We start from the raw sequence: 25,723 nt of genomic DNA, 5'->3' as shown, positions 1-25,723 counted from the left end.
CATTTGTAGAAACATAAGTCTTAAAGCTGTGCTTGAATGAAGATTAAACTTCAAAGATTAAAATGACTGAATTTTTGAATTTCGTCTTCAATTGGCAATGCTAGGATCTGTTATCACGAAGTAAGATAAGGGACCATCACCTGCACCGGGGCCGCATTGAGGCACAATCTCCTATCGCAAGAAGTATTTAATCAAGAAAATCTGACCGGTTCGTGAAATCCTGCTTTTTTTGTAAAAATCGTCTTCTGATCAGGTTGAGGGAAGTATGGCCGAGGATGACGCTCATTTATTCGTTCTTGTACATGGACTCTGGGGTAGTCCCACCCATATGCTGACGGTGGAAAAGGCAATCAAACACTTACTAAAGGACGTTTCGAAAGAAAGAATTGTCACTTTGAAGCCACTGTCGTTTCGTTTCTGGAAAACTTATGACGGTATTTCGAGATGCGCCGAGAAAGTGATTGCGGAGATTCTTTACGAGATGGAAATCTTGAAGCAAAAAGAAGGCTGCAATGTTACGAAGATCAGTATAGTTGGCTACTCTTTGGGCGGCTTGATCTCGAGGAATGTGATCGGCCAGCTTTACGAGATGGGATTCTTCGATTCAGTTAAACCAGTTGTCTTCTGTACGTTTGCTACACCCCATGTAGGGGTCCACTTTTTCAGAGATCATGTTTTCGATAAGGTAGCAAACGTTGTCGGGAAATTCATTTTGGGTGTTACTGGCTTCCAACTCTTCATAGCAGACCGAGATCCCTTATTGGTCGAGATGAGCAAACCCAGCTCTATTTACTTCAAAGGTTTGGAGTGTTTTGAAAAGCGGTTGCTATTGGCCAACATCAAGAACGATAGAAGTGTGGCATTTTACACAAGCTACATCACTGAACATTCACCATTCGATCACTGGGACAAACTCAAGGTCAAATACTTGAAAGACCTACCTTCTTCCAAAATTGGAGGCGTAATGGTGAGGCCAAAGTTCGTCGACTTGGAGAGATCATGCAGAGTTGAGACACTGGGCAAACCGCCAGACAATATTCAAGAGGCGACTTCATTTGTGAGACGCAATAAGCTTGTCCGGTATTCTGTCATAATTGTTGCTGCCTCCATACTCATTCCCTTCTATATTCCTGTCATTCTTTGTTTGTCGCTGGTTGTGTCCTTGTATACCTTGGTTAAAGTCAAGTTCCTGAGTGGGCCCGACATTTTGAGCCACTGGAAGGAAGTTCGAAGCTCTGTGTTTGGTGATGGTGAGGTCAATGCCGAAAATGCACAGCGTGGAGAAGAAAGAAGAAAAGAGCGTCACGAACTAGCAAAACACGAGTCCTTCAAGGGCGACACATCCTCCTTTACTGAGCATGGTATGGAGAACGTTTTGTACGCAGAAAGCAGGCTCCATGCAAAGCAATCGGAGCTTTACAAACAAGAGGGTTCAAAAGAGGACGTAGGAAAAGAGGGTCTTCAGTCCCTTAGTGAGGAAACACAAATCTCTCTGGTCGAGTCGGATCTGTCGGATTCGGACAAGAAGCCAGCTACCTCCTATCTTGCATCATTTTTGAAAAGAAAAAATCCTGTTGACATAGATGCTGCCATCAACGATTCAATCATGAAGACGCATGCAGCCAAACTCTCCGTCACAGACTATTCACAATTCCCTCTCTTTACGGAGGATACCAAACTAGCCATTTCGGAAGATCAGAAACAAATCATCGAAAACCTTAATAAGCTTTCTTGGGAAAAGATCGCTGTGTATCATGACCTGTTCAACGCACACGATGGAATCGTTGCTAGAAGAGGCGAAAAGACAAATCCCAAAGGCACCTCAACAGTGTATCTATGGGTTTCAATAATTAGAAATCATTTGAGTGCCCAAATAATTGACCCAGACTAGCTATGCATAATATAATAAATAGATGTTATGCGATTTTGTTGCCGCCCATATAATCTGTATAGTCTCGGCTAAGCAACCTTCGCACATTTACAATAAACTACGCACATAAACCTACTTCAGCCAATAACTATCGTTCGTTCATTGCGATGAGACAATGCATTCTTAAATGGAGAGGCTTGGGTATTGGGAGAAGTCTGTTGTGTCACCGGTCACCATTTGCTTCTCCAATCAGACCTTCCCTTATCAAGCCATGCCCACTGATTAGACAGTACTCTCATGGCAACCACAGTCATCAACACCAGGGGCACCATGAACAAGCCCAGGGAAACAAATACAGCATTACATTTGCATTGTCAGCCTCAATGGCGGTTCTCGTATGGAAGTCGCCTATTTTGAACGAGGTGTATCCGGTCGATACAAGCATACATGGTCTAAAACCCATTGAGACAGCTGACACCTTCGAAAACGGTCTTTATGCTGCCTCTCAGAAAGAAGAGCAGGACTTGTTCGATGATTATAGAAGAGAGAGAACATCGAAGGGACCATTTATTGCTAGAGTGTTTTTCCGCCTACAGTTTGTCGTCATTGACTACATTATAGATCCGTTGAAAACCATCATAAGGTTTGTGGAGCTCACATCGATATTTATGCCGGTGCTTCTCGCATCACCTATCTGCTGGTTTGGAAAGAAAGACAGAAAGACAGGCACTTATGTCAGAAGCGGAGCCAAGCTTTGGTTCAGATACTTAAGATGGGCCTCTGAGGCTGCTGGCGCTTCTTTTATCAAATTGGGCCAGTGGGCTGCTTCCAGAACTGATATCTTTCCCAAGGAGATGTGCGAGGAGCTCTCCAACCTCCACTCCAACGCAAAGGCTCATTCGTTATCTGAGACCAAGAAGATATTGAGCAAGAGCTTTGACATGCCATTTGAAGAAATCTTTGAAGAGTTCCGAGAGAAGCCATTGGGGGTTGGCGCAATTGCGCAAGTCTACCTCGCCAAATTGTCAGACAAGGCAATTCAGCGTGCCAAGCAGGAAAATGATACCACCGTCCAGCTTTCGCTTGACCCAGCTGCTCACGAGCACCAGCAATTCCTCGATAAAGTCATTGTTACGGAGCCAAGCAGCTTCATCACGAAGAAGCAGGAAGTTGCCATTAAAGTCTTGCACCCCAATGTGGAAGTGAAGATCAACCGTGACTTAAAGATTATGAGTTTCTTCGCTTCCGTGATCAACGCTATTCCCACAATGGAGTGGCTCTCTCTTCCTGACGAAGTGGAGCAGTTTTCCATATTGATGAGATTACAATTAGATTTGAGAATCGAAGCCCTCAATCTAGCAAAATTTAGACACAACTTCAAGAACCGTTTGGACATTCACTTTCCAAAGCCTTTCTTGAATTTCAGCACAAGGGATGTTCTTGTGGAAGAGTACATTGACGCAATCCCTTTAAGCAAGATGCTTGACCTCAAGGAGAATTTCGGAAAAAATCTTTCTAAAGAAATCAGTGACAAAGGTCTCGATGCATTTTTACAGATGCTTATCTTGGACAATTTTGTTCATGCCGATCTTCATCCAGGTAACATGCTTATCAGGTTCTACAAAAATAAGTTGTACCGCCACGAGAAGGAGTATAAGATTGTGAAAACCAGTAACGAAGAAGAGACCAATCGGATCACAGAAGATCTTCTTGCATTGGGCGATGATAGACAGGCCTGGGTGAAGAGGCTTGAAGAACTCTATGACCTGGGATACCATGCAGAGATCTGCTTCCTTGACGTTGGTCTCATTACCGAATTGAATCACACTGATCGTGTCAATTTTATTGACTTGTTCAAAGCATTGTCCGAGTTCGATGGTTACCTCGCCGGCGAGTTGATGGTGGAACGTTCAAGGACACCGGAAACTGCCATCAACAAGGAAATCTTTGCTTTGAAAGTCGAGAAGTTGGTTGACCGCATGAAACAAAGAACGTTTGCTTTGGGCAACATTAGCATTGGCGATCTCTTAGACCAGGTGCTTGGGATGGTGCGCTCGCATCACGTCAGAATGGAGGGAGACTTTATCACCGTCATAGTGGCTATTCTACTTTTGGAGGGTATCGGAAGACAACTTGACCCTGGACTAGATTTATTTGCAAGGTTCGTATACGCCTTTGTTTTTGGGTTCCCTACGGAGAACACCTTGCCATTTTTGGCACAATGAAAAAACACCTAATGATATAATGACCAACATACTAACTATGCAGCTCTTTGCCCGTTCTCAGAAAGCTCGGAGCCCTGAAAGAAGGAAGGGAGATTATGAGAGACGAAGATACTTCTAGCATGATCAAAGTGTGGCTTGCACTTGAAGTCAGACAATTCATCCACGCTTCAATTCAAGATGTACGTATTTTTCAGACTATTGACAACGAAAACAAAAAACTAACCAACAGATTCATGCCCTCGTGAAGGCTGACATGCTTTCTCCGAATGCATAGACATGTGACATGCTGCAAGAAACCGTTGAGCGGTCCTAGTTTGCAGGGACCGCACATTGAGCTCGGCGATGAGTGTATCTTAGCACCGAGTTCATGCGCACATTCCCGCAGACTAGTTATATAAGTACTCCTCCATAAATCTTAGATTCTTTTTCTTCGCTTACATCACCAATTCATCAATCCCATTCAAACAATGGCTTCCAATCCTCCAGGTGCTTGCTGTATCGAGTCTAACTTCCACGAGGGTACACCTCTGGGTAGCCACCAAAATGTCTTTGGCTTGGACACATACGTGACCGGATCTGAAAACTCCAAGAGAGTGATCGTGATCTTGACTGACATTCACGGTCACAAGTTTAACAACACTCTTTTGGTTGCCGATCAATTGGCTAAGTTAGGCGGCTACAAGGTTTACATTCCTGACATTTTGGAGAACGACCCTGTTCCAGCCACCTACAGTGACCTTGGTCCATGGTTGCAGAAGCATTCTCCAGAGGTCACCAAGCCTATCATTGAAGGATTCTTGAAACCATTGCGTGAACAGATTGGCTCCGAGACCTTCTTGGGTGTCATTGGTTACTGTTACGGTGCCAAGTATGCTATCCAGCAGATTGCATCTGACGGATATGCCACTGCCGCAGCTGTGGCTCACCCCTCTTTCGTAACAATTGAGGAGGTTGAGGCCATTAAGAAGCCTCTTCTCATTTCTGCTGCCGAGACCGACCCTATTTTCCCTGTGGAGTTGAGACACCAAACCGAGGAGGCTTTGGCCAAGATCAAGGCTAGATACCAGCTTGATTTGTTCTCTGGTGTTGTGCATGGCTACGCTGTTAGGGGTGATATCAAGGACCCAGTGGTCAAATATGCTATGACCAAGACCATCTCCGATCAGGTCCAGTGGTTTGCTCAATTTTAGATTATGCGTACTGTCTATACCGAATGTATCTAGCCTGTCAAATGTATGAAATCCGCACCTAATTCCTGGCAATTGATAAGACAAAGTTACTTTCTTTTTCCTTACTCGTAAGCAATGGGTTCCGAGAAAGAGCTTCCAATTTATGGCAATGGCAATGTGGCCCCAAAGAAGCGCAATTGCAAAGCTGTGTGGTCATTGAGCCTCATTTTAGTCGGTCTTTCTTGTTACGTATTGAGCGGAATTTTGAACACCCAAGGGTACCTCGGAGATACCTTCCAAAGGTTCTCTGGCGACGATGGAAAGAATCCTGACTCGCTCTGTCCAATTGTGGAAAAGGTGAAATTCTCGGACTTTGTCTACGAGAGCGATACCGTGGACCGTATTCTTCATGATGCCAAATTCCGCAATCAGTCGATTGAGAAGTTACTCGGTGCCGTGAAGTACCCTACTGAGATGTATGATGAAATGACTCGTCCAGAGGAGGCCGACTCCGTTGACGAGTTGTTGAAGATCGAGCCAAGTTGGAAATACTTCCAGGACTTCCAGAAGTACTTGAAGAAGACGTTCCCAAAGGTTCACGAGCAATTGAGCCTTGATAAGGTGAACGATTTTGGCTTGGTTTACACTTGGAAGGGTAAGGACGAAAACAAGAAGCCATTGCTTTTGACTGCCCACTACGATGTCGTGCCTGTTCAGAAGGAGACTTTGGACCAATGGACTTTCCCACCCTTCACTGGAGGCTACGATGGTAAGTTCTTGTACGGAAGAGGTGTGTCTGATTGCAAGGACTTGCTCATTGGCTTGCTTGAAACTGTCGAGCTTTTGCTTTCTGAGGAAAAGTTCTCGCCTGAAAGAACGATCATTTTGGCCTTCGGATATGACGAAGAAGCTGGTGGTTCTGGAGCTCAGAAGATCTTCGAGCACTTGGTGGGCAAGTACGGCCCTGACTCGATGCTTCAAATTATTGATGAGGGTTCATCGGGATTCCAAGAAATGGAGGGTCTCAATGTGATTTTGCCTGCCACAGGCGAGAAAGGTTACGTTGATTCCTTCATCGAATTGTACACCCCAGGAGGTCACTCGTCTGTGCCACCTAAGCACACTTCTATCGGAATTTTGGCTAAGCTTCTTAGTGACATTGAGGATGCTGAGTTCGAGAGTGTCATCACCAACGCTAACCCTGTCTTGAACCAATTGCAGTGTTTGGCAGAACACTCTCCTTTGATTGACAATGACTTGCGTAAGAACATTTTGAAAGCCCATTTCGATACCAAGGCAAATGAGGCTCTTTTGAAGTACCTCAGGGACCAAGTCTCCCAGAAGTTCCTTGTGACCACCTCTCAGGCCATTGACATCATCTCCGGCGGTGTTAAGTCGAATGCTTTGCCTGAGCATGCTTCTGCCTTGGTGAACCACAGAATTGCCGTCGAAGAGCTGGTCAAATCGACGTCTGAGAAGGTCTTGGGACAGATTAAACTGATTGCCGAGAAGCACGAGTTGGGATTGATCTTTGAAGGTCAGACAGTCTACGAGCCAACCGAGCACGGCTACTTCAACTACACTCTTAGACAGAGCTTGGAACCAGCTCCTGTGACACCTACTCAAGACGAAATCTGGAACTTGTTTGGCGGTTCCCTTCGTCACTTCTACGAGGATGTCGTTTTCGCTGGTGAATCCAAGGAATTTGTTTTCGCCCCATCTCTTATGACTGGAAACACCGACACCAAGTGGTACTGGGACTTGACCCGCAACATCTTCAGATACGCACCCGGTCTTCCAAACCCACACCTGAACATCCACTCGGTCGACGAAAAGACCAATTTCGACGGACATCTTCTGATTATTGCTTTCTACTACAACTACTTGCAAGTTGTTGATCAGCTTGCGCAGTAGTGTGGTTTTAGTGTATAGTGCGATGCTCATCGCTATCGAAGCGCACCGTAATATATATCCACCTTTTACTTTCTCAGCATCGTAATTACATATCATGCCAAGTGAATTGGAAGAGCTTGTTGGCTTCTTACATTCTCCTCAACCAGCTGTTGTCCAGATTGCTTTGGACAACTTGGTGGGCTACTCCACTGGACCACAGCAAAAGGTCTTTGCCTATGATAACTACACTGCTATCACAGACCTTAAGAAGCTTTCCAAAGACTCGGGTAAAACCACGGTTAGTCAGTCAGTCACGATCTTGGCGAACCTTTGTGATGACGAGGCAATGAGAAAGCTTATCGTCGATGACGTCGACTACGTCAGCTTCTTGGTGTCAGAAATCACTAGACTTTCGAATACAGCTACCGACTTGATGTGTATTCTCCTCGCGAACTTGGCCAAGAACGACTCCATTACAAAGATATTCGACATCACGGTTACCAGAAGTGAAGAAGCCAAGAAGGTGTTCGCTTCTGCCAACGCCATGGACTGTTTGATGGACTGCTTTGTCAAAGGTGCAGACCGCAGCTTGAACAAGTATGCCGACTTTGACTATCTCGCCTACTTCTTTGCTGATATTTCCCGTTTTAGAAAAGGAAGAGACTACTTTGTTACTGAACAGGCCTACGACGGCGTTGTGCCCATTTCCAAACTTCTTGTCTTCACTGAAAAATACGACTCCAAGGTCAGGCGTGAGGGTGTTGCTTCCACTATCAAGAACTCTCTTTTCGATGTCGAGAAGCACGAGCCTTTGGTGAAGGATGAGAACATCAACTTATTGCCATACCTCTTGTTACCAATTGCTGGTCCCGAGGAGATAAGTGAGGATGAGATTTTCGACCTCCCAGAAGAGCTTCAGTTTTTGCCTCCAGACAAGAAGAGAGACCCTGAGGAGTCCATTATTTGCACACATCTCGAGTCGTTGCTTCTATTGTGTACCACAAAGGAATTGAGAGAGCATCTCAGAGAGAAGGCTGTCTACCCATTGATTAGAGAGCTTCACAAAGCAGTCAATTCAGAGGCCATTGCTGATCTTTGTGACAGATTGGTGCAGCTTTTGATGAGAGACGAAGCGGCTGCAAAGGCAGAGGACGACATGGATGTGGAAAGTGATGAGGATGACGATAAGATCGTGGAGATCGCTTAGGTAAATAGTCGGGTGTATCATTAAATGCTATACAAAGAGCGCAAATTTATCTCACTCTTATTCTTCTTTAAGGCGAAGCTGTCCATCCACCAATTTGAGATTAGTTTTGACAATGCTGATGATCCGAAGTTTGTTGTCTTTATGCATGCTTATTCTGTGTTTCAATTTCAACAAGAGCTCCTTGGTTGCCAAAGGTTGTTTCCTCACAATGTCTAACACCTCTCTGGTGGTTACCAACTCGCCGTTAGTACCTGGGTCCTCCAAGTTGGTTCCTCCAGGAGCCTCTGGTACTGGCAGGGCACTAGCACTCTTGGCAGTGGGGGAGTCTTCCCTGCGCTGTTTCTTCGAGGCACTATGGGACTCAACAGAACGAGCACGTTTGCGAATGTGAGGGTTCCATTCACCGGGTTGGAATCCTTGCAAGAATTGCTTGGAGGCACGAATCACGACAAAGCCATCGTTGATGCTCGTAACATACATTGTACGAGGCCTGTTAATGGCTTGATCGGACAACCCGTCGTTAGGTTCTTGTTTGACTGTGACTTCCGGCTCTGATTCTTCCTCGCTCTCCAAATCCGATTGAGACACATATGGGTTTTGAATCTCATTGTCGTCACTGTCATAAACACCACCCTCAGTCTTATGTAGCACCTTCTTTAGCTTCTTACCTTCCTTGTCAACCTTTCTTGACTTTTCAACCTCAAAGAGGTCATTTATCTCATCGTCGCTATCGTCCACATCCAGCTGGCCTCCCAAATGAGCTGCCTTCAACATATCCTTCTTCATTTTCTTCTCGGACAACTTGTTGTCTTCCTCGGCACCGTCCATGATAGGAGCCTCTTCGTCGTCTGCGAATTCCTCGTCGAAATCCAACTCATCATGATCTGAATCACGATCATTAAGGGATGAGCCACCCTGGACCGTACGCATACGCGAATTCGCAGAGGCACTTCTAGCAGATGGGTTTACTGGCGACCCAAACTGATTGCTGGCACCATTGCGCTTGAATCTACGATCGGAGCTTTCACCCTCATCCATGTGCTTCATGAGCCAACGAGGAGCAGATTGGTTCTTCTCCATTTTGGCTTCGGCCTCTTCTAAGGTCAAGGTTGCGTACTTGTTTCTAGGCGTGAATCTGTAAACCTTTTCAGCTGGAACCATCTTGAAGCCATCTTTATCAAAGACGAAAAGAACATGAGTACTATCGGTCAGACCGCCTTCGTAATTACCCACGAAAACATTCTTTCCGTCGTAGTCCTCGATGACCCAGGGATAGTATTCTTCATAGCGGAGCTTTCTTTTCTGTTCGTCCATCATGTGAACCTGCTTTGTCTTTCTTTTAAACATGTTCCGGCGATGTTTACGGGCACCGCCATCTGGGGCCACCTGAGACATGTCCATCTTGGTAGCAGTTGGTTCTCCGTTTTCATCCAAGACAATCTCCTCTGGGTCTTGTAACAAGTCCACCCCTTGTTCCTTGCCTTCTTTCTTTCGACGATCAATCTCTTCTCGCGTGAGCTGGAACTGGATATTCCTGGGGTCTTTTCTGTGTAGTCTGACAGGCTTTGTGAAGTTTTTCATGATGTCAACGTCCTGTTTCGTCTGGAACTTCATGATATGGTTCCTTGTGTCTTGCAAATCATTCTGAGTGCAAGCCTTCAAAGGAATCATATTCCAGTCGCCTCCAGCAGCAGGCCTTGGAGCAGGCAGCATTTGGGGAGACTGATTCTCCTTTTTGACGCCTGGCTCTCTCTTCACCGGTGATTGACTCATATCCCTCGAAGAAGATGCTGATTAAGGTACAGTTGATAATACGATTATAGTGCTCGCACACTTTATACACTACACTGTGGTAACGGCTGTAGGGACATTGGTTTTTACCTTTAGAGCCGATCAGTTCGATGGATTTTGGGTTTTACAAACGGGAGATAACCTCCACAAAAATGAATCAACGAGGCTTTCCTAATTGGTGTTTCAAAGAAGCTTACTGGAAGTTTGTGAGGTTAGTACTGAGTGGAATGAATGGCTGCGAAATTCTAATCGCATCGCAGGTCTATGACAACAGGGACATAGTAACTCCTGTAGTCCAACAAATTATTTCGAAAAATATAGCTTCAGGTCTGCCGGCTTGAGTATTGAACTACCATTTGTCCAATTCTTCTATTGCTCTTCTTTTTTCTCTTCCTTCCACAATTCTCGGTAGAACAGTATTTTGCAAAGACATAATACATGAAATAGTCAAAGATAGACATAAAAATTTCGAGTTAGTTTCTGTCTGTAGCTTACTTCTTTCTGATTCCCTCTTCTGTCATCATGTACTTTCCTTCTTGGGTTGAACGTGACGAAAGTTTTCTGTATACTTCCCTATACTTACCTTCCTTGGTTGACCAAAGCATGACGATATCAAATACGTCATCTACATCAAAATAATGACGTCCGACTGCTTCGATTATTTAATTCACCTCCTTTTCCGCCCTCAGAATATCAGTACACTAATTTTATTATCATGACGAATTTGAATCACACCAAGGCTTACCAGCCTCTTCAGAGTCAAACTGCCAGAATTTCCCACACCACAAAAGATCTTCTCCAACCACACATTAAAGGCTATGATCATGCCAAGATCATTGGCCGTCTTCAAGAAAACTTGAAAAGGGATCATTCCTTGAAGGCCTCCATGAAGAGAGGTAGTCGAGCTGTCATTGATGCAACTCAATTGATGCCACCATTTGCGGACGAAGAGCGATTGGATATCAAATATGGGTTAAAGTACCATATCAAAGAGCTTTTCAGACACCCTAGAGCCGAAATCAAGTTGCTCACCGACAAGCTTAAGCGCAAGATGTTTGCCTTTGCAGATGCGCCCATGCCTTGTAGAGGGTTTAAAACTAGCACCAAGAAGCCCAGAAGCTTTGCCAAACAGGATTCTGGTCGAGCACCTCGCCCAAAAACTTCCCCAAAAGATCCAACAAAAAGTCCAACCAAGGAGGCACTACAATTTGAGAAACTGTTATTCCAAACTCGCAAGAGCTTCCTGACCGAAAGGTCCTGTGGAATGAAGCCAGTAATTCCAACTTATTCGAACCAACCCCCAAGCTCCATACCTCCTTTTGACGGGCTTCAAGAGGAATTGAAGGTATTCGACAACCTACCACCCGAGCCAGATAGTTTCAAAAACCTCGAAAAGTTTGTCGAGGAACAGCAGAAGCTCAGCTCAAGCTCGATATTACGGCAGAAGCTGTCTGGTTTACGTCCAAGAAGAATTAGGCTGGCTGTCTTTTATGGAACCCCAAGGAAAAAGCTCTTCCTCAAGATCGATCAAATAATGTCTTATGTCGAGCAGGAGATGTCCCAAACAGAGAGTTGCAACAAAACGACTCAAAGAAACCGAATCGATGCTCTTGTAGCCGATTTAAAGTCCGAGCTTGATACCCTAAACGGCAAGGTGAACCAAAGGCTTCTCGAAATATCCAGAACCTACATTAATTACAGTCTGACGATGATGCGTTGCCTGAAGATGATGAAGGAGCAATTCGAGGACCACATCATTTTTCGTCAAAGATTGATGAAGGAGTTCACAATCAACGGTGACTTCAAGGGCTCTCCATCCACACGAAGAGCTCTAATGGCGCAACTAGCCACCCTAGAATCATTGACTTTCCAAATGTACTCCATCCACAATCAAATAGCTGCTCGCCGAATCATACTATGTGGCGATCTTCGAGTCTTGAGCACAATTGACTCGAGGATCGAGGAGTATCACAAGAAGATGGCCTTGCTCCACCCATCTTTCAAGAGCTTGAGAAGGAAATCAAACAGCATTCAGCGACCCGGTTTCCGGCCCTTCAACCGAGCAATTCTTGACCACTGCAGTTTCTGTGAACAGTTTTTCCGGCTAATTCTCCCTCTACGAGATCGGTTCTTTAAAGAGATGGAGGATCTTTACGCGGCCTTAATTCGCTTTTGAGTGAACTAGGGTGAAGCTTCGTTGCGATGCAATTGTTATGTTTGAGATAACCTCAAGCGTTGTTTTATACTGACCCCAATATGGGAGTTGAACCGTGAAACTAGCTGCAAATACAAAAAAAGTTAAAAGCATGCCTCATAATTATGTAGTTGTTAGGGCCTCGAGGTACCTCACTCATTGTAGTAAGGACCTCCGCCTGGCCGCCCAAGTTTCTAGTAAAAAAGAAAAAAGAAAAGTGTTCAACCTTCTTTTTACAGCTGCTGTAATTCAAGAAATAAAATCGACTCCCAACTGCTTAAAACTCCATTGAATATTCATCCTCTCTCGCTAATTCCGTTTTGCAGCCTCTACCGGCAGCGCGAGGCCGGTACCGGCGAGTTTTTCACCGATATGCACCGAGTAAGTGTGAAAGTGTCAACCACAACCTGCCTCTTCAAACATGACTGAACATGAAGAGAAGCCGCCTCCTCCAAAATACCTAGGCTTTATTGCCGGTATGTTTTCAGGCGTAACGAAAAACGCCGTCGGGCATCCATTCGACACGGTCAAAGTGAGACTACAAACGTCAGAGGGCAGGTTCAAGGGTCCTATGGACTGTGTTTGGCAGACGTTCAAAAGCGAAGGTATCAAGGGTTTTTACAAAGGATTCACGCCTCCCTTGGTCGGATGGGTCCTTATGGACTCTGTGATGCTTGGATCACTCCACCTATATCGCAGACTTGTGAAAGAGAATCTCTACCCTGAGGAAAAGAAGTTACCGCTTTCGGGTCATATAATTGCTGGTCTAGGGAGTGGCTGGACGGTCTCGTTTGTAGCTGCACCAATAGAGCAGTTCAAGGCTAGACTACAGGTCCAATATGATGCTAAAACAAGAATTTACACCGGTCCACTCGATGTGGCCAAGAAGCTCTGGAGGATCTCGCCATTGACATGGTACACTGGTCTTTTCAGTACCATGGTGTTCAGAACCAACTTCATCTTCTGGTGGGGCTCGTACGAGCTTATCACCAACTGGTTCAATGACAACACCAAGATGTCGCCAGCAGCGATCAACTTCTGGTCTGGCGGTCTCTCTGCAACAGTGTTTTGGATTTTTGCCTATCCAGCTGACGTTGTCAAGCAAACCATCATGACTGACAGTCCTTTGAAAGAGCACAAGAAGTACCCACGCTACACAGACGCCGTGAAACACATTTACCGTGAAAAAGGACTCGCAGGTTTCACCAGGGGTTTCGGCCCATCTATCTTGCGTTCTTTCCCTGCCAATGCGGCAGCACTCGCTGCCTTTGAGGCCGTCATGAGGTTCTTGCATTAAACTGTCTTCAATTCCCCTATTTAGATTCATTATAGACTCACTTCTCGAGGTTTTCCAGCACCGTAGCTTCCAGCGCCTCAGTGTTAGTTTCCCATGGCTTGCGTCTGATGGGAGCCTCTGACTTTGAGCTCTGTTCCGGCAAAACTGTATCTGGGATTTGCTTGATTCCAGGAACAGGCTTGCCTGAGACGATGAGGTCAACAACGTGCTGGTAATTGTTTGAGTAAGGTGCTTCTGCCGCTTCGGCAGGTGCAGACTCAGGTTGGGACTCAGACTCGTCCACATAGGTGATTTTACCGCCATTGTTTCTCTTCCAGGCATAGTAGTCGTCAAGGTTCAAAATATTGCCAGTGTGCGAGCAAAAGAAGAAGGACTTGGCCTGGTCAATGAGCTGCTGTTTCTGGGGAGCTGGGATTCTGTCAACTGTGGGGTCAGATTCCTTGAGCTGTTCTAGGTGGCCCTGGAGAATCTCAGAAAGGCCATCCTGGAATTCTTTGAAAGACTCCCAGTCGTAGTTGTCGAACTCTATGTACACTTTTTCTTGTGGGTCCGCCATTATGAAGTAGTAAGTCAATACTTAATCGCAGCGCGACTTGAAAGTGTAAGTATCACCACCTAAACTCACCATGAAAATCACCACAGAGCAGCTCTTCATTTTGGGTGTTCTTTTGAGAATTGGATTTTTCTTGTTTGGCCTCTTCCAAGACAAGTACATGGCCGTGAGGTACACAGACATTGACTATGTCGTGTTTTCAGACGCTGCTAAGTATGTGGCAGATGACAAGTCGCCCTACCAACGAGAGACTTATAGATATACGCCAATGCTTGCTTGGATTCTTCTTCCAGTGACATTCGGTGGAAATTGGGCCCATTACGGCAAAGCTGTTTTCATGTTGTGTGACATCATCACAGGTGCCCTTATCACAGAGGTTCTCAAGAAAGAGACTCCAGGTTCCAGCACAAAAGACACCTTCTTCCAAAGAAACAAAACCACGATCCTCTCGGCCATTTGGCTTCTCAATCCCATGGTCATCACAATTAGCACGAGAGGGTCTTCAGAAAGCGTCCTTTCCTGTTTTATTATGCTCGCCGTTGCCAATTTGTTCAGAGACCAGTATATCATGTCTGCCCTTTTCCTAGGATTGTCTATCCACTTCAAGATATACCCAATCATTTATTTGCCATCGATAATGTTGTTTCTCGCGTCAAAGAAACCTCTGTTGATCAAAGCATGGCAGAACGTTCCCTTCCTCGGGTGGGTTAATACCACCAACTTGACGTATCTTGTTGCAACATTGGCATCGTTCGCCGTGCCAACATACCTCATGTACGACTTCTATGGCTATGAGTTTCTCTACCACTCATACCTTTATCACTTGACCCGGTTGGATCACAGACACAACTTCTCACTATACAACTTGGCACTCTACCTCAAGTCTGCTCAAGACTATTTGCCTCAAAACCTCGACTCGGAGAACCTTCTCACTATTGCTCTCCAGAGCATTGAAAAGGCAGCTTTTGCTCCTCAGATCATCCTTTCAGGGTTGGTTATTCCACTCGTTTTGGCAAGGAGAAATCTCACGGCATGTTTCTTCATCCAAACCCTTACATTTGTCACTTTCAACAAAGTCATGACATCGCAGTATTTCATCTGGTTCCTTATCTTCCTACCAAGCTATTTGGCCACCTCCCAATTGCTTTCTAAGCTGAATGCAAGAAAGGGAAGTCTCATGCTTCTTCTTTGGATTGCATCTCAAGGTATGTGGCTTTTTTTCGCATACAAATTGGAGTTCCTCGGCGAGAGCACATTCACCGAGCTTCTCTTCTCATCGTCCATTTTTTTCCTTGTTAATTGCTGGCTCATAGGTGAATTCATCGCTTTGGCGTAATGAATGGTTGCAAAATCGTACACGTGATTGTACTCACGTGCGAGATACGCCAGTTCTATCAGCGACTGAGATGAGTTGGAGAAATCTCAAGCCTAAGAATAATCAACACTAGCATCAATGTCTCGCATGGAATTATATTCTCCCGAAGGGCTTCGGATTGATGGAAGAAGGTGGAATGAGTTGCGCCGTTTCGAGTGTCAGATAAATACGCATCCACACTCCTCTGATGGATCATCATACGTCGAGCACGGCAACACCAAAGTCATGTGTATTGTTAAAGGTCCAATGGAGCCACGTACGAGGGCCCAGCAAGACCAAGACAATGCCACGCTAGATATCAACATCAATGTTGCCAGTTTCTCGACATTGGAGAGGAAGAAGAGAAGCAAGAACGAAAAGCGCCTTATTGAGCTCAAGACCACGCTTGAAAGAACCTTCGAGAAGAGTGTTCTAACGCATCTATACCCCAAAACACTTATAGAAATCAGTGTTCAAGTTCTCGCACAGGATGGTGGCATGTTGGCCACCATTACCAACGCCATCACTTTGGCTCTTATAGATGCTGGTATTTCCATCTATGACTACGTATCGGCCGTTACTGTTGGCCTTCATGACCAAACCCCACTTCTAGACCTCAATACATTGGAAGAGGGAGATGTCAGCAATTTGACTGTCGGTGTTGTTGGAAAGAGTGAAAAGTTGGCCATGTTACTCTTGGAAGATAAGATGCCATTGGATCATTTGGAGTCCGTGCTAGGCATAGCCATTGCCGGTAGTCACAAGGTCAGGGAGTTGCTTGATGAAGAGGTCAGGAGGCATGGAAACAAAAGATCAGCAAAGCTACAAGGTTAAATTCACGATGTGATTCAGAGAGCAGTTGGCTCTTCTCTGGTATCACGCTTTGAAACAAAACTCTCGTGGCATTGGTACAGTTTCGAAAGTCCAGAAGAGTTATGGAACTCTTTACACGATAGCTGTAAACTCCCTACTACGCTCTAAGCCTATCTTTTGAAAACAAGAGGATGACAAGCATGCATAGAAAGTAAACGAATAGAATAACTTCAATGTCTACGATAGCCTTAAAATTTTTTTTTTTTTTTTTCTATTTTTTCAACTTTTTTTTTTTTCTTTTTTTTTATTTTTTTTAATATTAATATCATGATCCATGAACAAATGGACCATTCAGCACAATGGAGCAAACATAAGCTTCATTAGCTTGGGTAACACCAACTCAAAACCGTAAGAATGTCTCCTGGTATTGGTGATGGTGTAACCCCAGACAGGCCTCGAGGTTCTGACAGGCCTTGTCTTGTGTGGAAGTGTTTCATTCCACAAAGAGAAAAAGTCGGAGGGGAAGTATTCCGACTGATTCTTGGTGAGGGCCTTGAAGCCAGCAAAGTCACCAGGCAAAAAGGATTCAGTCTCCTTTGGGTAGAAAAGCTCCCGAGCCTTGAAAAAGTCTCCAGGAAGGTAGGTGACATACTGCTTTGGGGCCAACGTCAGCATGAAGAGTGGGAAGTCGCCAAGCCAATAGACATTGGTGTTCTTGGGCTTCAGCGAATTGATTGTAGGCTTAGGCACCTTGGACTCAAGTTCCAAAACCATGGTTTCAGGTTCTGGCACCTCGGTTTCAGGCACCAAAAACTTCTCTTCAGGCTGTTCAGGCTGTTCAGGCACTGGAACAGGCTCCGGCTCTGGGACATCGTGCTTAGGTTCTGGATTCTTGCGAACGGGCTCCAAAACCTCGACGTTCACCAGGAACTCGAAGACATCCTCTCCATCGTCCTGCTCCAAGCGGTCAGACTCATCGTCATCCACCTGGATAAGCATGGTCGAGAATTGGTCGCTGTAGTTTGGCAAGTAGTGGTTGCGGACCTCGAGCTGCTTGACGTTCCAGTAACGACGTCTAAACTGCTTTGGTGTTGGAGGCAAGCGGGACTTGGATAATCTCAACTTCTCCTTTGCAGCTTCTTCCGCTTCCTTGGCAGCCTGTTCCGCCTGCTTCTGCTCTGCTTCCTTTGCAGCCTGCTCTGCTTGCTTTGCGGCTTCTGCTGCAAGCTTTTGTTCAGCTTCCCTTGCAGCTTCGATTGCAGCCTGTTCGGCTTCCATTGCAGCCTTTTCTGCCTGTTTCTTGGTCTGCTGCTCGGCCTGCTTCTTGGCTTTTTCTGCCTGCTTAGCAGCCCTTCTGGCAGCCTTTTCCTCTTGCTTCGCAGCCTTGGAAACCCGGGTTTGGGAAGGTGGAGGGCACCCGGAATCCTTGGTTCCAGCTTCCTTCGCGTTTGTGGAAACTGAAACGGTCTTCAGAGTCTCGGCAAGGAAACTCTGGGAAATAATAGGGTAAGGCTTTTCTGTGGGAGAAGACACAGAGACCTTGTCGTTGTTTGAAACCTTCTTGGGGGAAGTGGTTTGTGGTGGGCATTCAGTAACTTCAATGGCCCTGGTCGAGGCCTTCAAAGTACCCACATCGGTGGAAGCCACGGAGGCTTCAGGAATTGGCTTCTTCTCAGAAACTTCTGGAACCGGTTCAACGGTCTCCAGAATGACTGGCTTGGGCTCAGGAGCCTGCGGCTTGGCTCTCTTCACACGGATCTTCACAAGCCTTTCCTTCTGAGCCTTCTTCCAGTTATAGCGCTTGAATTGCAGTAATCTGTACTCATAGAAATCCTGGGTCTGGTGCACAAAAGGAGGATCCCAGGTACACTTTTCCCTGAGGTAGTTGAAGTAATCGAACTCCGCTGCATCCCAGGGAAGGTCAATCACTGCGGTTTCGTGATCGACCCAAACGGAGCCATTCTTTTCAAAAATTGCATCTCTGAAGTCCTTGGGGAACAGAACTCCGCAAATGCTGATACACTTTTCGATACACATTGTAGTTGTTGCGCTTGTTGTTGCTTGTTGTTGCTAGTTGTTGCTTGTTGATGTCGAAGACTGTTAAGCTTAAATGTTCCAAACTTTTTGTTCAGAACTGTGGTGGTCAAGTAGATGAAGAAGTAAACAAAAAGCGGCGGGAACCGCCTCTATTTATGTTCAAACGGTTGGCTTGTGTCACTCCTGTGAAGGTAATGGATGACCAAAAACGTCATGAAACTGCTCCAAATTGACTGTAGTTACCTCTTGCAATTATGAGGACGTGACATCTTTGATATTTTCTGCAATTGAGTCATGCCCTTGGCGTATTATTTGTGTGCTACAGTTGGACCTTCCATGTTGGCTGCGAAAACGTCATACGAGACGCTTATCTTATCTTGCGTCTACCTCTTTTGAAAAATATTATTTCACGCCAGCCATTGAAGTCATGAAAGAAGATTATAGAAACTTCGAGAGGTCTGATTAGGTCTGATATTTTTTTTGTCTTCATGATTTGAGGCATTTTTATTATTGGGCCCATGTGTGTAAGCGAGTAGCGACGAAGGCAGAGAACTCGAAGCTTATTGCATTGTTCAGAAGTTCAAGGAGTTCTTTTGAAAGTCATGAAGCCCACTGATTCAGAAAACATTGACTAGAGTTTGGATTCTCTCAATTCTTTATCTCGACCATTTGTAGGAAAATCCAATTCTCTATACATGACTCTAACGTCAACTTGAGGAAGCGAACGCCTTTAACGAAATAATATTTGTGAGTCACTGAGCTCAATGATGTCATGAAATGTTGCAGTGATGGTATTTTTGCTCTTCCTCCAAGAAGTGTCGTGCGCCTCTTCAGTGTAGCCTGGGCCTTTATTCAAGGATACCCTAACTGCTCTTTCGTTTTGTAAGGTTTATCTGATTTAATGCAAAGATGCATACTCAAACTTTTCTTCTTTTATGTTCTTCTAAATAGACTGCGTGCCAAGTTGGACTAAAGTGCCAGGACATCCCACGAAATGGTTGCAAAATTGTCGCAACCTTGCAAAATTACCAACACACCGCTGAAGAAGTGGAAAGAAAAATATTCTACGATTCAAAATCCTAGCACTTTACGCCCACCAGGCCAAACAAACTCAAGACCAAATTTCCACTCGGACCTTGCCGTCCCCAATTATACTTACTACGAACGAGCGAGCCGCTGTCATGTGCTTGGCATGTGTCACTTTTGGTAGCCAACGGCAAATATGAAACACTTCCAGCTCCTACTGAAAAAAGACAGCCAAAATCACAACCTCTCTCCCAAACTTCCCCCAAATTGACCCTAACTCAAATCCTTTCACAATTTGCCTCGGCACCCCGCTTTTCATTATTCACCGGCCAGGATTCCAATTACGGTGCGCACATAAACATGGCAATCTGTCTGGACCTGCTTTCGCACGACCTGGGCGTATAGTAACACGGTAGTTTTTTCAAAGCCGTACACCTGCATTGTGGGTGACTTTCGAATCATACCGGTTGTGATTTCTCTCCACGTAATCGAACTTCCCACATCGAAAAAAGTCTGGGTTCCGCTGCAAGTTGCGCTTGTTCTCCAAACTCTCACTCAAGGTTTGCCTGTTCATCTCCATATAGGCGGCTGCTCCATACAGAAACTTGCATTGTGTCCTGAATCACTAGGTGGCCTTTCTCGAATCACCAACGTCTTCATACCCCAATGTCATACAGAGGGCAAAATCAGTTCAACAACCAGTTCAACGCTGGTCAATTCCAGCCCAACCAGTTTAGTCATGGCCAGTTCCAGCCAAATCAGTTTCAAGGAAATCAATTCCAGTCCTCCGGCGGAAGACAATCGGTCAACATTGGCCCAGTGCCCTCCCAGCAGTCTCCTTTGGCCAAAGCCGAGGAGTTCCTTAAAAAGGTCGAAGACTTTTACGACAAGATCTTGAGCCCTTACAAGGGCTACATCCCAGCCATAGGGCGTCTTTTCATTGTCGCCACGTTCTATGAGGACGCCGTGAGAATCTTCTTCCAATGGTCCGAGCAGGTCTATTATTTGCATGTCTACAGAAAGTTCTGGAAGTGGCTCACTGTTCTGTTCCTTTTCTTGAACATCATCTTGATGTTGGCTGCTTCAACGCTCTTGGTCTTCAGAAGACATTCAATGTATGCTACCTGCGTACTTACCGGAGTGGTTGTTTTCCAGGGTTACTTTTACGGTTTGATCAGCGACAGCCAGTTCTTGTTGAGAAACTTATCTGTCGTGGGTGGCTTGATCTTGGCCTTCTCTGATTCCCTAGTTAGGGATAAGAGGTCCTTGAGCATGCCGGGCTTGCCAATGCTTAACAACAAGGACGAGAAGAAGTACTTTTTGTTGGCAGGCAGATTGTTGTTGATCTTTTTGTTCTTGGGATTCGTCTTTTCCGCAAACTGGTCCTTTGCTAGAGTGTTGATCATCCTTGTGGGACTTGTTGCTTGCGCATCCATTGTTGTTGGTTACAAGACCAAGATTGCCGCTGGAGTGATGACTGTTCTTCTCTTCACTTATAACGTCTTTGTCAACCAGTTCTGGAGATACTCCTCGATGAATGCCAACCGTGATTTCTTGAAGTACGAATTTTTCCAGACCTTGTCCATTGTTGGAGGTCTTTTAATCATTGTCAACGCTGGCGCCGGTGAGTTGTCCATTGACGAGAAGAAAAAGATTTACTAAGTTCTCTTTTCAGAACGTGCAAAACACCCACAGTGCGGTTGTCAGCAATTGGGTCTGATAATCATCATTGTACCACCTGTGCCGAACTTTCAAAGACGGTATCAAAGGTAAATAAAAACTACATAAAACTTGTCTTTAGACTGTTAGTTCCCGTACTGTTACAATACGTGGTTCTCGATAGGCTAGCTTGCAGCGATACCTCCGTGCACCAATATGGTTGCATCGCTACTGATTGTCTCATTTTATAACCTTGCAGAATAAAGACCAATACCATGGCAGACGAGTCAAAATGCCCTGTTGACCACTCTCAACGAAGCACGTGGATACAGAAAATGGGAGGTAATCCTCATAAAGAAGCGGCTCAAGCTCAGGAAGCTACAGGTGCTGCTGAGGCGTGTCCTGTGGATCATTCGGCTAGAGCAAGATGGATGGAAAGTGTGGCAGTTTCGACTAAAGGAGCCCCAGAAGCGATAGAAGTTGACGGATGCTCTTCCGACAAACTCAAGGAAGAGCCAAAGCTCGAAGCCAACTCCACTCTACCTCTAGAAAGAGAGATCAGCTCCATTCCAAGAACTGATACCAGGACAAACTGGATATACCCTTCTCAGAAGCAGTTCTTTGAGGCCATGAAGAGAAAGAAGTGGAATCCAGAGGCGAACGATATGCTGACTGTTGTTCCTATCCATAACCATGTTAATGAACTCGCATGGAGACATATTCTCAACTGGGAGAGATACAATTTAGAGACAAGCAACCAGAAGTGTGGTGGCATTTCTTTAACCAGCTTCAAAGGCGACCTGAAGAAGTTGACCCCTCGTGCATGGATCAAATCTTCGTTGTTTGGCCAAGAGAAGCCCTTCGACAGACATGATTGGACTGTCGATAGATGTGGAGTTGAGGTGCCGTATGTCCTTGATTTCTACAGCGAAGGAGAGAAGGGTGGTGTTTTCGTTGATGTGAGGCCCAAGATCAACTCTTGGGAGGGCTTCAAGTTGAGGATCGGAAGGGCCCTCGGTTGGGCATGAGGAATGACCTTCTTGTAAATAGGAATAATAATGGCATTTTTGGATAGTTACATCGAAGTGCTTGTGGTGTTTCTCAAAGATCATCACTATGTTTCGTAACTGCTTTATTTAAATAGTATGTACAGATGTCATCAGCAAAGTCTATCTTCTTCCCATGAACTGACCGGACTGGCCCAATTTTTGCATGTTCTCGCCAACCTGGACGTTGGTCTCAAAGTACTTCGAGACACATCTGTCTAAGCAGAGAGACTCCTGCTTGTTAAGGTCGCCCTCGGCGTATGACTTGTTGATACACTTGGTGTGACACTGCTCCACGAGAGAGTTGAACATGCCTGTGACCATGTCCAACTCGGACTCGGCAGCCTGGATTTTCTGTTGGGAAGACACTTGTGGAGCACCGGTGAGTCCGAACATTATGTGTTATATCGTCAATAGTATAGTTGCGCCTGCAAAATTTTCGAATCTACTCGACAGTGAGACCTGGTGTACGGATCCCTATGGTGCACGAAGTAGTGTTCGCAGCCAAGATCACATACTTGGATATGATAGATGACAGTGGCAGCCTGACATAATCACATCACTCTTGAGTTGGTCTTTATATCTGTCAAAGTACTCTGCTTTTTCTGACACAAAGTCCACCATGCCATGGCATAAGGTAATTTGTTTTCCTAGGATCGAGCACCCTCCGCCGTAGAATACCATTCTGGAGTTGCGGAAGTAGGGATTTCCCATGAGTAGGTCCATGGTTTTGCCCGATATGTTTTCTCGTAAATCAAAAAAGAATCTCATGAATATCCATGTTTGTGTTCGAAGATTCAATGCTGGTATCCTTAGTAAGTTCGGATTTGTCGTTGTGAGGGAGAATCTTGCGAGTCTAGAGACATCGTAGCGGTCACTAACGTATGGCTCAGGGTCAAAATGCCTGAGGTAATCGTTCACAAAGCCACCAACGAAGAGAACATATTCTCTGTTGTCTTGCTCGTAAAGAAGTGCATGGTGATGACAGGCACGAAGCTCGGCCTCCACCAATGGAGCATCGTTCGATGCTGCTTCCAAAGTGAGCTTGTCACATTGCTCATCTTCGAATGGTTGTTTTGGCTCGTTGTAGTAGTCGTAAGCATAGCTCTGCTGTCTGTGCCACTGGGATTTGTTGAAGTTGAATATGTAAATATCGCTGCAAACACGATTATTTTCATCCACACCTCCTTGAATCATTAAACCTCGCCTGCTCAAGAAGTTATCAGTTGATTGTGTGCTTGATCTCGTTGACGTTTCGCTGGTCGAGAGAACTTCCTGATTTCCCTCGGTGCGAGACTTGGGGGCCTCATCGGCATCAAGGTCCTGGGATAGGGTCTGGTTTGAGCAAGCCTCGTTGGCGGAGTCCACATTAACCAACACGTAGGCGAAGAAGCCACGCCTTGTCGGCCACATGGTATTTTCGTTGCGGTCTGCGGCATCGAAGATAAGGGCTTCCTTGTGGAACTTTCCTGCTTGGCCGTCTTCAATAATAAGCTCGAGTCTCAAAAGATCATTAGTCGCTCTAAAAGCGGTCCTTTCATTCTCGTCAACGTACTTGACAAAACCACCGAACAAAAATACCGTCACAGAAAGCACACCTGATTCGATAGCTGAATCTTTCGCTGCGAACAAGCCTTCCCCAGTCAGACCAGAGCCCAAAGAGGTCGAGTCATCCGGGCTTAACGTTCGTTCGACAGCTTTCGGTTTCTCGCCTGTGAACGTAGTAGAATCGATCTTAACTTTGTCCACATTACTGGAGGCGCCACTCAGTAGTGAACCTTCATCACTCACAGTATCAATGGACTCAGTCGTGAGTGATGATAGATTATGAGGCGGAGATTGGGTCATGTGTCTTGCTGGGGAAGTAGATGGCGTAGATGTACCAGACGCCCTGTGTTGCTTGACCTGATTAGCATAAGAGCTTTGAGGCACTGGGTTTGGACTAGGGCTGCCACCCCTTAGACTTGCCAAATTGTGAGTCTGTGTTTGACCCGAGCTAACGCTCAGGCTCTGAGAGCTTTGGCCCTGGCTAAATGCGTGATTGTGGTGATTTCTGTGGAATATGCGTGCTGACTTCATGAGCATAGAAGTCATTTTCAGAGAGCTTTCGGAAGCAGAGTTTGTGGGGGAAATGGCGCTAACTGGAGCACGGCTTTCATTTATTCTGCCAGAAGTCTTGCTTGATGATTTCGTCAGTTGGTCTGTGTTCTGGCGCGAGATTTGTCTGGATGTTGTAGGCGCCGAAGACCGTGCTCTGCTTATGGTTGAGCTTTTTGTTGATTCTGGCACCAGCTGGTACGACGGTTGGCCCTTGGAGGGCCTGGGTTCCTTGAGAGTTGTGGTCCCTGGAGTTTGCACTGGTGTTCTAGCTCGAACTGGGCTTGTGGGCGTGAGAATTTCTTCCGCCAACGGTGTGGTGTCTTGACTGTTGTATGAAGCGGGGAGATCAGGCAGCACTAGTTTGCTGGAATGCATCGAAGCTTTCTCCAACCGGTTGGATACCAAGGCATTGCCTATGCAGCCATTGTAATGCACCTCTGAGTTTGACTTTATCTTTATCTGCGTAAACTGCTTTGTTCTCACGTCGAGAATAAAGCCATACTCGTTGAGCCTGATGGACTTGTGAACGATCCATCTGTTGATCTCCTCCTTGTACTCCACCTTGTCCACATCGACATGGAAGCCACCACTGTAAAATACGTATGAATCAGCGATCATTGTGCCCTCCATAGCACAGATATTGCCCGGGTGATTCTCAGAGTAAAGTTTGATGGGGTTAGCCTGAACAGTGCCCTTCATGGCATCAAACAATATCATGTCGGTGTTCTGCGTGACACAGGGGGACATGAGAACGTGCTTGTTGATGTGAGGAGGCAAGTCATAGGGGAAGTAGACGGAAATTCGAGACAAGTCAGTCAGACGAGGGATTCCTAGGCACTTCAAGCTCTGTCTGGCGTCGACCACTAAGCCACCAAACATCACCGTGAGGTTCTCCACGTCAAAGTGGGTCTGGTAGCAGAATTGGCCTGTTCCTTCCGCTGAGTCTTTGCGGGGCTGCAGCGTGGAGTAGGAGAAGTTGGGAAGCTGGAAGTATCCAGAGAAGGACGAGGCATCCCAGTCACGCTTGAAGTTCTCGGCGTAGTCCAGCTTATCATCCGATCGCTTCAGCAGCTGGCTGACAGAGCTGGATCTCGTATCTGAATGCGGTAGCGCCACCTCTTCCAACTGGACATGAGGGCTCAAGTACACCTCTGAGTTCATGGCTTGTCCAAAGTGGGCCTTGTTGAACTGCTCGAACGGAGCATACTTCACTAGAGTGTACGGTGCGGGCATTCCATGGTACCAGTCCTTGGTGTGGTTGCTAGTAAACTCCTTGTCACGAGCTGCTGTGGCCTGAAGCCTTAGGAAGTCCAGGTACTCCAGCAGACGGTCACCCTGGACCGTGGAAGGAGGTATGAGCATGAGGCTGGGCCTGGTTATTGGAGAATTGTGATAAGATGCTTTTTAAAAGCTTCCAAAATTGAGGCGTGAATTGGGCTGGAAAGAAAGGTGTAGTTGGGGATTGAGTATGAAGACCGGGTAGGGTGGA

The 25,723-nt window shown here is 45.9% G+C and overlaps 15 protein-coding genes across 15 annotated transcripts; 11 read left to right on the top strand and 4 right to left on the bottom strand. All coding sequences in view use genetic code 12, as the record gives it.

The window, feature by feature from the left end:
- Positions 1 to 328: 328 nt before the first annotated feature.
- On the top strand, positions 329 to 1,891 carry CXQ87_003494 (putative hydrolase; the record flags this gene model as incomplete). Its single annotated transcript, XM_025481970.1, has 1 exon — positions 329 to 1,891. One exon carries the CDS (start codon positions 329 to 331, stop codon positions 1,889 to 1,891), a length of 1,563 nt encoding a protein of 520 aa, XP_025336588.1.
- A 362-nt stretch (positions 1,892 to 2,253) lies between these two features.
- CXQ87_003493 (uncharacterized protein) lies at positions 2,254 to 4,095 on the top strand (the record flags this gene model as incomplete). The annotated part of the gene is made up of 1 exon (XM_025481969.1): positions 2,254 to 4,095. The coding sequence occupies one exon, from the start codon at positions 2,254 to 2,256 to the stop codon at positions 4,093 to 4,095; it is 1,842 nt and encodes a 613-aa protein (XP_025336587.1).
- Positions 4,096 to 4,562: 467 nt separating this feature from the next.
- On the top strand, positions 4,563 to 5,285 carry CXQ87_003492 (uncharacterized protein; the record flags this gene model as incomplete). The annotated part of the gene is made up of 1 exon (XM_025481968.1): positions 4,563 to 5,285. The coding sequence occupies one exon, from the start codon at positions 4,563 to 4,565 to the stop codon at positions 5,283 to 5,285; it is 723 nt and encodes a 240-aa protein (XP_025336586.1).
- Positions 5,286 to 5,399: 114 nt separating this feature from the next.
- On the top strand, positions 5,400 to 7,178 carry CXQ87_003491 (uncharacterized protein; the record flags this gene model as incomplete). Its single annotated transcript, XM_025481967.1, has 1 exon — positions 5,400 to 7,178. One exon carries the CDS (start codon positions 5,400 to 5,402, stop codon positions 7,176 to 7,178), a length of 1,779 nt encoding a protein of 592 aa, XP_025336585.1.
- Positions 7,179 to 7,272: 94 nt separating this feature from the next.
- On the top strand, positions 7,273 to 8,364 carry HGH1 (Hgh1p; the record flags this gene model as incomplete). The annotated part of the gene is made up of 1 exon (XM_025481966.1): positions 7,273 to 8,364. The coding sequence occupies one exon, from the start codon at positions 7,273 to 7,275 to the stop codon at positions 8,362 to 8,364; it is 1,092 nt and encodes a 363-aa protein (XP_025336584.1).
- A 57-nt stretch (positions 8,365 to 8,421) lies between these two features.
- TFG1 (transcription factor IIF subunit) lies at positions 8,422 to 10,137 on the bottom strand (the record flags this gene model as incomplete). Its single annotated transcript, XM_025481965.1, has 1 exon — positions 8,422 to 10,137. One exon carries the CDS (start codon positions 10,135 to 10,137, stop codon positions 8,422 to 8,424), a length of 1,716 nt encoding a protein of 571 aa, XP_025336583.1.
- Positions 10,138 to 10,870: 733 nt separating this feature from the next.
- On the top strand, positions 10,871 to 12,331 carry CXQ87_003488 (uncharacterized protein; the record flags this gene model as incomplete). Its single annotated transcript, XM_025481964.1, has 1 exon — positions 10,871 to 12,331. One exon carries the CDS (start codon positions 10,871 to 10,873, stop codon positions 12,329 to 12,331), a length of 1,461 nt encoding a protein of 486 aa, XP_025336582.1.
- A 439-nt stretch (positions 12,332 to 12,770) lies between these two features.
- CXQ87_003487 (uncharacterized protein) lies at positions 12,771 to 13,646 on the top strand (the record flags this gene model as incomplete). The annotated part of the gene is made up of 1 exon (XM_025481963.1): positions 12,771 to 13,646. One exon carries the CDS (start codon positions 12,771 to 12,773, stop codon positions 13,644 to 13,646), a length of 876 nt encoding a protein of 291 aa, XP_025336581.1.
- A 37-nt stretch (positions 13,647 to 13,683) lies between these two features.
- CXQ87_003486 (uncharacterized protein) lies at positions 13,684 to 14,202 on the bottom strand (the record flags this gene model as incomplete). Its single annotated transcript, XM_025481962.1, has 1 exon — positions 13,684 to 14,202. The coding sequence occupies one exon, from the start codon at positions 14,200 to 14,202 to the stop codon at positions 13,684 to 13,686; it is 519 nt and encodes a 172-aa protein (XP_025336580.1).
- A 70-nt stretch (positions 14,203 to 14,272) lies between these two features.
- CXQ87_003485 (glycosylphosphatidylinositol-alpha 1,4 mannosyltransferase I) lies at positions 14,273 to 15,535 on the top strand (the record flags this gene model as incomplete). Its single annotated transcript, XM_025481961.1, has 1 exon — positions 14,273 to 15,535. One exon carries the CDS (start codon positions 14,273 to 14,275, stop codon positions 15,533 to 15,535), a length of 1,263 nt encoding a protein of 420 aa, XP_025336579.1.
- A 117-nt stretch (positions 15,536 to 15,652) lies between these two features.
- CXQ87_003484 (exosome non-catalytic core subunit) lies at positions 15,653 to 16,387 on the top strand (the record flags this gene model as incomplete). Its single annotated transcript, XM_025481960.1, has 1 exon — positions 15,653 to 16,387. One exon carries the CDS (start codon positions 15,653 to 15,655, stop codon positions 16,385 to 16,387), a length of 735 nt encoding a protein of 244 aa, XP_025336578.1.
- A 330-nt stretch (positions 16,388 to 16,717) lies between these two features.
- On the bottom strand, positions 16,718 to 18,403 carry CXQ87_003483 (uncharacterized protein; the record flags this gene model as incomplete). Its single annotated transcript, XM_025481959.1, has 1 exon — positions 16,718 to 18,403. One exon carries the CDS (start codon positions 18,401 to 18,403, stop codon positions 16,718 to 16,720), a length of 1,686 nt encoding a protein of 561 aa, XP_025336577.1.
- Positions 18,404 to 20,095: 1,692 nt separating this feature from the next.
- ERV29 (Erv29p) lies at positions 20,096 to 21,091 on the top strand (the record flags this gene model as incomplete). The annotated part of the gene is made up of 1 exon (XM_025481958.1): positions 20,096 to 21,091. The coding sequence occupies one exon, from the start codon at positions 20,096 to 20,098 to the stop codon at positions 21,089 to 21,091; it is 996 nt and encodes a 331-aa protein (XP_025336576.1).
- Positions 21,092 to 21,363: 272 nt separating this feature from the next.
- Positions 21,364 to 22,116, top strand: CYT2 (cytochrome c1 heme lyase; the record flags this gene model as incomplete). The annotated part of the gene is made up of 1 exon (XM_025481957.1): positions 21,364 to 22,116. One exon carries the CDS (start codon positions 21,364 to 21,366, stop codon positions 22,114 to 22,116), a length of 753 nt encoding a protein of 250 aa, XP_025336575.1.
- A 141-nt stretch (positions 22,117 to 22,257) lies between these two features.
- On the bottom strand, positions 22,258 to 25,596 carry CXQ87_003480 (uncharacterized protein; the record flags this gene model as incomplete). The annotated part of the gene is made up of 2 exons (XM_025481956.1): positions 22,258 to 22,502; positions 22,698 to 25,596. The coding sequence occupies 2 exons, from the start codon at positions 25,594 to 25,596 to the stop codon at positions 22,258 to 22,260; spliced, it is 3,144 nt and encodes a 1,047-aa protein (XP_025336574.1).
- Positions 25,597 to 25,723: the final 127 nt, after the last annotated feature.

Source organism: Candidozyma duobushaemuli, assembly GCF_002926085.2.
Source record: "Candidozyma duobushaemuli strain B09383 chromosome Unknown C_B09383, whole genome shotgun sequence".
Taxonomy (NCBI): domain Eukaryota; kingdom Fungi; phylum Ascomycota; class Pichiomycetes; order Serinales; family Metschnikowiaceae; genus Candidozyma; species Candidozyma duobushaemuli.
This window is presented reverse-complemented; position numbering and strand designations above follow the sequence as displayed.